Source organism: Corvus brachyrhynchos, unplaced genomic scaffold (genome assembly GCF_000691975.1).
Source record: "Corvus brachyrhynchos isolate BGI_N302 unplaced genomic scaffold, ASM69197v1 scaffold14, whole genome shotgun sequence".
In the NCBI taxonomy this organism is placed as follows: domain Eukaryota; kingdom Metazoa; phylum Chordata; class Aves; order Passeriformes; family Corvidae; genus Corvus; species Corvus brachyrhynchos.
The window spans coordinates 6,972,215-6,983,956 of NW_008239110.1; the positions used below are offsets into that span (position 1 = coordinate 6,972,215).

The 11,742-nt window shown below is 42.8% G+C and overlaps 1 protein-coding gene across 1 annotated transcript; it reads left to right on the plus strand.

Annotated features, from left to right (window-relative positions):
• Positions 1-215: 215 nt before the first annotated feature.
• NR2E1 (nuclear receptor subfamily 2 group E member 1) lies at positions 216-11,345 on the plus strand (the record flags this gene model as incomplete). The annotated part of the gene is made up of 6 exons (XM_017739403.1): positions 216-461; positions 1,735-1,881; positions 6,611-6,707; positions 7,093-7,242; positions 7,510-7,615; positions 9,892-11,345. Coding segments are annotated over 6 exons (909 nt in total), but the record flags the coding sequence as incomplete, so codon positions are not given.
• Between the last annotated feature and the right edge of the window lie 397 nt (positions 11,346-11,742).

Below are 11,742 nucleotides of genomic sequence, written 5' to 3' on the forward strand. Positions count from 1 at the left end.
AACCGAGGAGCTCTGTGTAACTCCGGTGTCTCCTTGCCCTGGCCACTAATGACCCTCCCATCCTGCGGCAGCCTCAGACACTTCTCCCCAGACACGTCTTGGGCGGGGGGGCACCGGGCTGGCCTCAGAAAATTGCAGGGAGGGAGGGAAGCCCGGTCGAGCAGTGCAGGACACTCAGTGCGGATCCCCGAGGTGACCCCCTCGTCTCTCTTTGATGCTCCACAGCGGTGCAGCACGAGCGGGGTCCCCGGACGTCGACGATACGGAAGCAGGTGGCCCTCTACTTCCGCGGGCACAAGGAGGAGAGCGGCGGAGCCCCGCACTTCCCCGCTGCCGCCCTGCCGGCACCCGCGTTCTTCACCGCCGTCTCCCAGCTGGAGCCCCATGGCCTGGAGCTGGCCGCTGTCACTGGCACCCCGGAGAGACAAGCTCTCGTGGGCCTGGCACAGCCCACCCCAAAGGTCAGCCACTGCCCTGGCCCCCGGCGGGCTGCAAACCCTGCTGCTGAGGTGCCTGCAACCTGTCGGCTCCTTCCTGCCTCTGGGGTAGACATGGCAAACAAAAAGGCTTGAAGCTTTGTGGGTTGTGGTGGGGACTTTTGTTACATCCCTAAAAGCACTGAGGATATGAGGTGCAATGCCCTCTGGAGAAGGGGTATGCAGCAGGACCAGCTGATAACCTGCTCCATGCAAACCCTGTCTCTCACACTTTCTTATACCTTCATGGCTGCAGAAATGCTCCTCCTGCCTGGAGCCCGTCCACAAGTCACTTTTAAACCTTGTTTCACAAGGAATACAATCCCCGTGAATGAGTTTTCTTCAGCAAAATGCCAACCTCCACAGTGGTGCAGTTCAGAAAGTACTTTGTGTACTGACCAAAGCCTGCAACTTGTCCCCACAGACACAAAACCCAAGCTTGGCTAAGCTGGCTCTCTGCACTTCTTGGTTGTGACATTTCCTAAGCAGCCCAGTGGAAGCACTGCTGTGGCCTCAGCTGCACAGGAATTAGCTGCAAGGCGATGTTTTTCATTAGCCCATTTGCAATGGCATTTTGTGTCTTCACAGCATCTAGAAAATCACAGAAGAAACTGCTTAAATAGTTCTGCATTTTCAGAGCTGGTATCTTGGCAGAACCCATCATAAACGTGGTCACAACATATAGTTTTACGTGGTAATTTTGAAAAATGTTGAATCAGAAATTATTTGGCAAGAAAATGTAACACACACTTGAAAACAATTCCATTCAAACCCTACACAGCCTCTAGATAGTTATGCTTAGCTCTATGCATCTCCTTACGCCTGTTGCAGTCAGGGAGCAAGATGAATGTTTAGGCTAAATGAATATTTACTGCTTTGCTGAGCAGGGCTGGAATGCTAAATCAGCTTCTGAAGCAAGGTTACAAACTACATATTGCTAATCAAATTTTTATTCTTGTAACTCTGCTATCAGAGGTGTGGTGTTGTGTAACCCAGTAAAGCATCACACATAATTTCGGTACATTTCCTCCTTTCAACCTCCTACTCTGAACAGTTTCTTTAGCACAGCTCATCCACACGGATAAGCAGCAAGGAGCAGTTTGGAGTGAGCCCACTGTAAGCAATGCCCTCTGCTTGCAGAACAAGAGAGTGCACACTCTGTATGAGCATGAGCAGGAGCACTGAATGTAGGGGACAGGAAGACCAGGCTGCCTTGGTGACACTGTATGAAATGGCTTTATTTTCTTTTTGACATTAGTACCCACATGAAGTCAACGGTACCCCTATGTATCTCTATGAAGTGGCCACTGAATCCGTCTGCGAGTCAGCAGCCAGACTTCTGTTCATGAGCATCAAGTGGGCCAAAAGTGTCCCAGCCTTCTCCACCTTGTCCTTGCAAGACCAGGTAAGGCACTGGCAGTGGGAGTGGCATCGGCCTGGCCTGCCTGTTAAAGAAGGCTCAGACATCACATTGGGTCCTGAACTTACAGCCCTAGACCTTGAAATCCGTAAATGAACTTCAGCAGCTCTGAACTTCAGTGCAGAGTTTCAGTCTGTCCCTGAAAACCAGGCAGTGATTTAGAAACTGCTTTCCTCCAACTTTTATCTCATGAAGCAAATGAAAATCAAGCCAGGAAAAAGAAATCTAATATAAAATGAATATTATGGAAGGACAAGTGCTAAAGGAGGAATCACCAGGCTGCAGACCAAGCTTAGCAGGCCAAAACTACTTCTCTACTTGTAGGACAATTTTCCTTCCATAAAATGGGGAACAGCATCTTACTTTGCTTTTTTGGGATGAGAAATGCTTAGTTAAACTTATGGTCTCAGGATATGGCTGAGGTGGTTTCTGAAGACCAATTCTCCTCCTCCTCCTTTAACAGCTCTTTCTCCTCATCCTCCCCCTACCCTTCTCCTCCTCCCTCTCCTCCTGCTCCTCTTCTTCTCCTCTCCTCTCAACTGTTTACACAGCCAACATTTTTTCCTTATTCACCTTGGCTTACAATTACATCAATATGGTGGAAACAGTATTTGGCCAGCTCCCAATATTTTTTACCATTAATTAAAAACTTCCCTAATGTGTTTTGTTTTCCTCTATGATAATTCACCTTTGCCTCAAGTAAATCATATGTAAACCATACAAGATGAAACAATTTCTTGATGACTTGATTCTTGATGAGGACTCAGTGTGCTTTGTATAATGCACCAATTTTTAAAAAAGTAATCAGATAATTGTAAAATGGAAGGGTGGATATCTACACAAAGCTCCAATCACAAAAGACATCTAATACTTTGATATGATTGAGCTAATTTACCAAAATGTTAACTAGAAAAACTGTGCCATAGACATTACATGGCAGGCATCAGAGGAACTAGTTCCTCTCCCCAGAAGCACATTGCAAGTGTTGTAGTTGATATGCAAATACGTATTTTGAACTAAAAGAAAAGAGCTTCTTGGAAAACCAATACTGTTTTCTACCTAAAGGTAAATCATGATGGCCACAATGTGTTATAAAGCTAAAGTATATAAAAATGTTCTATTTCTAGAACCAAACCCACGTTTTGAAATCTTTGTTGTGAAATTAGACAAAGAGGAATGCTGCTCAGCTCCACCTGCAGTCCTGCTACACAGTGAGGATGAAGGGAGCGATGAGACAGGGCCTGGGAGATCACACATGCCAGGAGGAAGACAACAATCCCAGTGTGGCATCCTGCTGCTCTCTAATCGTGTCTTCTGCTGCCACTAATCCAGCAGAGCACTGGGTCTGTCACAGTGAGCAACCAAAGAAACAGGCCCAAGAGTCAGGGACAAGACGCAGGTGCGCTGCTCCAGCAGCAGCCCCAGCACACGGGAGGAGATTGGGTCTATTTCTAGACCAGTGATGTCCACAGGAGGCTCCCTAGGCAAAGGCTTTATTTGACATGATAGGGAGGCATTTCCCACAACATCATCTCTGTTAGTGGAGGAGGCAGCAGGATCTGGGAGCAGGGGAAATCTCCATGGCATGTGACCAAGTATGCCTCAAACAGCAAGGCCTGCTTATTTTACCATAGATACCACAGTGCTCCCATTAAATAACCCACTACCTCTTTCACTTTCATAGAAGGGACTAATGTTAGTGAATAACGTATTAAAACCCCAACGTTTCCTTTACATCACTCTCACTTGCTGTACCTCATTGCGAGTCAGCTTCCTCAAAACTCAGCTCGAAAGCTTTGACTTGGGCCTCTTTCTGCATGATTCCCCTGTCATATTTAGGAGAGCTGGAGAAGAAATAACTCTGATTTTAATCACCTTATTTCATGAATAATCATACAGTTGATTTTTATAACATTGCTATTGCATTATTTAATTTGACAATGGCCCAGCTGTAAATGTCTGCGTTTCTCTTTTTGTATCCCTGACATCTGGCTGAGGAGAGTCTAAAATCTTTCCCTGAATTTTGCTTTTTTTTTTGTGCTCTTCTAAAAAGGCGAGTGCACTGTAATTTCAGGACTCTGGGACAGTTTTATCTTGAAGGCAAGGAAATAAATAGAAACCAATTTGCTGATAAAACACAAGTCTGAGCATTGCTGCATCATTTACCTCTGGTAAACCAGAGGCTGTGTCCCTTCCCTAGATTCATACCCATCTCGAATTGGAAACCACATAGCAAAAAATGTCATGCCTCTAGTTCTGCTGGCCTGCACACCTGCCCACTTTATCTGTGAGACAGGTTGGCCCAATGCAGGTGACCAACAAAAGGTCACTCTAAGGATGGGGTTGATTAAGAAGCAAAACCCAGTTGTTCAGAAAGCCTGGCATTTGTTGTTTCTTTGAAGAAGGGCTGAGTATGACTTCACCATGAGTTATTTTAATTGGTGGTTTTACAGACTTATGCATAGGCATGAAGAAAGCTTTAGCTATTGGAATAGTCTCTTATTTCTAAAGTCTTCTGCCTTTAAAGACTTGGTGGGAAAGAAAATATGAAATTGATATCTTCCAGGAACCACCAGTCATTACCATTGTATCTGCATGAATGAATGACAAAAAAAGTTTTACAAAAGCAAATGAAAGGCTGGCCAATCATTTCCTATGTCATACAGACACCTGCACATCCATCAGGTGGGATTATCCAGAGGAGGGACTGGGTTTGCAAGCTGCAGTGGTTAGGAAACTTAAGAGCAGATTCATCTGCTCTCAGAAGAAAGCTGAGATGGGCATCACACTCTAGACACAACACCCCCTCCCTGTCTCCATTTCAGACAATAATCTGGGCAGGTTTTGGTACTGTAGAATCCAACGTAAGTGTTTTGAACAGCAACTGTATGCAGAGACACGAATACCTTCCTGTCACAATTTCCGTAGGTTATGTAGAAGTTCTGCAAAGCACACAGGGCAAAAAGGCATAAAATGGACATAACCCTACAGTGACGAGTTGAGGGCAGAGACTCTGAGAATTCTTCCTTCCATTCAGATTGGAACAGGGTGGTTTAAAACTTGCAGTCATGGAATCACAGGAGGGGTCAGGTTGGAAGGGATCATATCTGATCCAACCTCCCCACTTAAGCAGGGTCATCCTAGAGCTCATTGCACAGGATTGTGTCCAGGCAGTTCTTGAATACCTCCAGTGAGAGAGACACCACAACTTCTCTGTGCAACCTGTTCCAATGTTCAATGCACAGTAAAGAAGTTTTTCCTCATGTTCAGGTGGATTTTCCTGTGCATTAGTTTCTGCCCATTGCCTCATGTCCTACTGGCTGGCAACAAGCAACACTGTTCTGAACAGCAATATTGTTAAGAGTTTGCACATAGATGAAGGATTCACTTGTACTGATGCTTTCTGTATCACCTACTACTTTCACATGTCTGATTCCAAGGAAATCATCATTAACTTGGTACAGCATCTTTTTTTACTTTGTTCTTCCTTACAGACTCTTTACATACTTAAAATACCCCCTTTCCTCTTTTCCTAAGAAGCTAAACTGCTGATAGTTTCAGGGACCATAGCAACATTAATAATTGCAGGTTTGGGGGTTTTGGTTTGGTGGCTTTGTTTTTTTTCTTTCTGAGTTTTGGGCAATCTGTTTTCACTGCATGGAGGTGCTAGAAGATACCTCCTGAGCCCACTACAGTTCTCACCCCTTCAAACCTCTGCCACCCTATTGTGTGACATGAGGTCCCAGCAACGTGTACACACCACCACATGCCCTTTGGCCATGAACTTCAGCTGAACCAGAGCGCCTCCAAACCTCTCATAAGAGTTGGTCTGGGCTAACAATCCATAGATGCCCTCAAGCTTAAACATGTCTGTTCTGGATTTGCCAGTCTGCATTTCCAGAAGTTTTGTCTCCTCTTCAGATGCACCACTGCCTTTTCAGGGAAATCTTAAGCATTGCCTCAGAGAAAACAGAGAAAAACACAATCTCCATACAGACACGCAGTGTGCAAAAATTGCAGAGAACTAGCAATGCTGTCAGTGTAGGTGCCTGGATATTTGCATCTCTGAAAGGCAACAGCTCTTAGTGCCTGGAATTTCTGAGTGATTTTAAGCGAAAAAGCAGAAAAACAGGTGACACTGAGAAACTCTGCGTGTGTCCAGATGCGGTGCTTGACAGATCTAAAGACTTGCTTAGTAAGGAAGGGGTTATAAGGTGCATGTGTGCTCTAAAGCAGTGCTCCCTACACTGATGCAGGATGTTGTCCAGGCTTTTCTTCACAAAATTCTGCCTTCCCAAGGGAAACAAGTGTAATCCCCAGAGAGCAAGAGGAAAGCACGCATCCAACCTGCCCTAGAACAGCTATAAAAGTGCTGAAGGAGAGGAGAAGAGAACCCATAATATGCTGAGAAAGCAAGTGTGTTCATGTTGTGAGCAAATGCTCTGGGGAAAGAGTTCTCACTCTCTCTTTCTCCTCCTTTTTGGTCCACAACACGGTGCACAGTGAGCCAACCCTCAGTGTTTTTCTGCAATGCATAGACTTATTTCTAGACACCTTCTCAAAAGGCTAAGAGAAGAGCTAATGAATGCTGTGGGGGAAATACCATGACAGGCATTTAAAGTAGTTTTTAAAATAACAGAAATTTACATATTTAAATTGTTTATAAATCTATAAATTATACACTATGTTATATTGTACATCTATTGTATGACAGCTGATGCTTTTGGAAGATGCTTGGAGAGAACTGTTTGTTCTAGGAATAGCACAATGGGCCATTCCAGTTGATGCTAACACTCTACTGGCTGTATCTGGTAAGAATTGCACAATTTAATGACTTTGTTACAAAAATTACCATAAAAATACATTACTGAAAAAAGAACAACATGTAAAGAATAACAAATTCCTACTGAACAATAGAGCATACCTGTCATTTATAAATCTATATTTAAATGCAAATAATGTTGTTTTGTTGTATTCATGACTGCTTGCATTGTCATTTAAATGCAAATTACTGTGTTTGTTATCATCCAAGAGAAGATTTTATATTAACTTTCATACAATATAGTCAGTTTACATGGAACCAGATAGACAAGTGTGACAATAGAGAGGACATTGATACAGAGGATTTTGTCAGAAATCAATATAAAATAAAGCAAATGCCTTTAATATTATTTATTTCATCTGTTTCTGTTTCAGGCATGAATGGTGACAATACAGATTCTCAGAAGCTGAATAAAATTATTTCAGAAATACAGGCTTTACAGGAGGTTGTGGCTAGATTTAGACAACTTCGGCTAGATGCTACTGAATTTGCCTGTCTCAAATGCATTGTCACTTTTAAAGCTGGTAAGCAGAAAGGATCTCTTGCTTGTCTGCTCTGATAACTACGAGGTCGCTGCTTTAAAGTGTAAATGATGTTTTAAACTAGGCATAGCTTTGTATCACCCAGTAGTTTTCCCGGTATTGAATTCCAATTCATTGCTGCATTTTGAAAGGCTGACAGTGGAGTGCTGGGGAACTAATGGGAACATTTAATTTTCATTGATAGCACTAGCTGAACTGTTTTGACCCACCCAAGAGTCAAGCTGAACTAGTAACTGATCTGCTTTCCAGTGCCCACACACAGTGGTTCTGAACTGAGGAGTTTCCGAAATGCGGCCGCCATAGCAGCCCTTCAAGACGAAGCCCAGCTCACCCTGAACAGCTACATTCATACCAGGTCAGTGGTGTCTTCTATCAGTACTGCTGGCAGGTGTAGGGGTGAAATCCTGCTCTCATTGCACAGAAGGTGGCAGTTGCACTGACTGAAATGGGGACCAGGCTACTACAGAGTATACATTGGCTGTCAGCCTGCTGGGACTTGGCATTTCCTGATGAAATAGAACCATAGAAAATGTTGGAAAGGACCCTTAAAATCATCCAGTTCAACCATTAACACTGCCAAGTCCTTCATTAAATCATGTTCCCAAGTGCTACATCTACACGTCTTTTAAATACCTTCAGGGATGATGACTCCACCACTTCCCTGTGCAGTCTGTTCCAATGCTTGACAACGTTTTTGGGAAAGAAGTTTTTCCTAATATCCAAACTAAACCTCCATTGGTGCAACTTGAGGCTATTTCCTTCTGTCCTATTGCTTGTAACTGGGAAAAGGGACCAAAACCCACATGACTACAATTTCCTTTCAGGTAGAGAGTGATAAAGTCTCCCCTTAGCCTCCTTTTCTTCAGACTAAACAACCCCAACTCCCTCAGCTGTTGCTCTAGACCCTTAACCAGGACTCGAGCTCGAGACCCTTACCAGCTTTGCTGCTCCTCTTTGGGTGTGCTCCAGCACTTTGGTGTTTTAAAACAAATAGAAAAGTGCTAAAAGGAGAGCTCTTCCTCTGGGAAGTGATACCAGCTGTGCAACACTTTGCAGTTCAGAGGGCTACATTTTCCTCTACACTTTAATCAATCAAATACCACTAGAAGTCATGCTCAAAACATTCCATCTCAGACCAGTATGAGCTCTTTTCACCCACAATCTCCAGTTCCCATATAATCTCCTCCATTTTGCAGACACGGAAATCAGGACACAAGGAACTTAAGTGGCTCTTCCAAGATGCTGCCCTGAGTTTGTGCTCAGGTTGAAATGAAAACCCCAGAATTTGTGAATCCCATTGTGGTGCCGCAGCAAAGTCCTTTAGTTGCAGTGGAGGTCCATGAGACTTAAACAGTGGGAGATGGAGCAGTGGAAGAGGAACTTCTGTAGTATTTTTTCCTTCTGAAACTTTGTTTTGCTGTCATAGTATCTCTGTCAGGCAGTTCTATCAGTATCAGAGATTAGACGGTAGCAGTCTCTGAAACACTTCTATTAGTCTACAGGGAATGGCCTGCACTAAGGATGGAAGTAAAAATGCGAATTCCATCCAGTTATGGCTGCTTCGGAGCAAAAAGAGTAACTGCTGCATAGCAGCCTCTTCCTGTTCCTAGGGAAGGCCTTTTCCATGAAGATTGCTCCCTGGAGACCCTACGTGAGACAGGGCCTTGGAGAGAGAAGCCAGGGAGGAATACATAGCCACAACTTCCCTTCCAAGCATGACAACTTTTCCACAGCATTTCTGTGTTGCTGGAAGTATTTAGATACTGTGCTACTCAGTATATGTTGTAAACAATATCCTTTTACAAGGGAAAAGTGCAGTCCACTGACAGGACTCTCACTCAGACTCCATTGTGAGAGGGCTTTCAGCCTGTGTGTTTCATCCTCAGGCTTGAATTTACCCTCCTGCCAGTGTCACAGCAGTATCAGCCCTTTGATCTCAGTGGAGTCGCTCTCAACAGGATGCAGTCTGGAGAAGCAGCATGTTTCCCCAAACAACCTACACTTTCCTGTATGGAGACCACTGTAAGCAGAAGTTTGAGAATCACTGGCGTGTCAAGCCAGCATAAGCACAGCTAGACATACACGTCCTATGCTGTGTTAGCTTCAAAAGCTGAGAGAAATGATGGAAAATATCCTATACACAAACACATTACCTGGGGAAAAACACAGCTTCTTTAACAAAAAGTTTCCTTACAAATGTCAATTGGTATTCAATATATCTGCCAACCAAAAGGGGGTAAAGTGATTACCATGACAATCCAGCTAGTTTTAAACTGTACTTCAAATGACAGGCTAGTTATTACAAGTCAAGCTCTTCCCTGAACTGCATCAAGAACACTGTTGTATGAGGGACACAGCAGGTCCAGTCTCTGTACTGCTATTACTCTAGGGGAATAAACAAAGGAGCTAAACAAAACTCAGAAACCTTGTCCTATATTCTGCTGATTGCCACAGAGAGTTTTCCTTGGAGTCAACTTTCTTGCTCACACAAGTACAAAACACAGGGTTTTGGCACAGGAAGCATCACCCGTGCAATTTAGAAAATACTGGTCTTTTTCTATAAAATAAAGTTCTTCCTTTGAAAAAATATTTTAAAACTTCAACAAAATTCTTTTTCTCTCTGTCTCCCAGGTATCCCACACAACCCTGTCGTTTCGGAAAACTTCTATTGCTCTTACCAGCTTTACGTTCAATTAGTCCATCTACAATAGAAGAAGTGTTTTTCAAAAAGACCATTGGGAATGTACCAATTACAAGACTGCTTTCAGATATGTACAAATCCAGTGACATATAAATTACCTTAAAATAAACAATCAGGATGGACAGTTTGAGAAGAACTTCTATCTATGGAGAATAAGCCTCAACTAACAAAATCTACAGGAAGCATAAGCCTGGGAATGTTTAGTCCTTAAACTCATTGACAAAAAATACCCCAGTAGATATGATTCTGCTGCTCTGAACAGAGTGATTTAGATCATGGAGAGAATGCTTTGTTCTACAGAAAAAGTGAAAGTGGTTGGAATTTGGCTGCTATTCCTGTTACTACAGGATGGAGGCAATTCAGATGCCAGTCATAGTTAACAAAGACTCTGCTATTCTCTCATTTAACTGGCAGATCTGAGACAAAATGTGAAAGAAGGTACTTTAGTTTGTTCAGTATTTGGAACCGGGTGACCAAACTTGGCTTCTGTTGTAACACAAGATGTGGTGGCCTTCAGAATTGTTTTAAAAGTAGCCTATGTTGGGAAAGTGTTTTTAATACGATAGGCAACATTTGAGACCAAGTTACCAAAACATTGCTTCTGCTATAATACATCATGAAGTGGCCTTCAGAACTGATTAAAAGGTAGCTTATGACGGCAGCTCCATTCTTCCTACAAAATGAACTGGTGATCTTTGATGCGGATGTCACCACAATTTGTTCGGTTAACATCTCAAAGACAGAAAAGCTTTATACATTTCCTCCCCGACCTTCCCTCCTTCTTCTTCCACACACACACAGACATACATTCACACACACACACACCTGAAAAGAGACAACACAAGAAAGGAAGACTAAAACAGCAAAACCAAATACAAAGGAGATGACCGCTTCAGTGACCTGCTGGCTGTCCCGTTGGCACAGTGCTGAAACCAAAGGCAACGGTGGCCAAACTCTTTGTCAATGAGATGTGCAGAGAAATGAAATGACTATTAAAAAATCAATGGAAGGAATTTTATTTCAAAGAAATAAAGGTTGTTGACTGATACAATGCTAACAATTTCCAAAAGTCTCCAATGCCTTTTTAGGAAACTCCAGGTTCTAATTTTGAAGCCTTGTTCATCTACACCCTCTCACACACAAAAACATTACAAGCTGCTTATTTGATGTATGAAAAATGTAGAAAAAAAACCATTTAAAGATAGCTGCTGTACTTTTCAAAATTTGATTTGTTATTAGGAACTAGCACTGAGAAAGATCAGCACTTGGACTATCATAGAATGAGTAAAACTTTTCCTGTACAAAGTGGATTAACCGATTTGTGAAGTAAAAAAGTTGTACTCATTGTATTTACAAAGAATAAAAATATATTGAATTTAAATTACTTTCCATTGTTCTTTTAACTGTTGTCCTTTATCAGCTTCTTTCACTGCCCCCTACTTACCAGGGAACAGAAATATTCTTTACTAAAATGGATTGCCTTAGATCCTGTGGAGTGTCCATCACTGGAGGTTTTTAAAAACAGATTAGACAAACATTAAAGGAGTAGCTTAGGTGATCCTGCCTTGTGAGATCCTGCATAGAGCTATTTTCTGTAATCCAAGTAAATTCCAGCTCCAACGTTTGTTTCTCAAGAAGGTGACATGTAGCTTTTTCTAGGATAAAACACTAAATGCATCCGAGGTCTACCCCAGTATGTGCATTCTGTTGCAAGTTACTGCAATTTTTAATATCGGTGAACCGTGCAGCTAACAAAAGGTGATGAGAGCAAAAGTACTGAT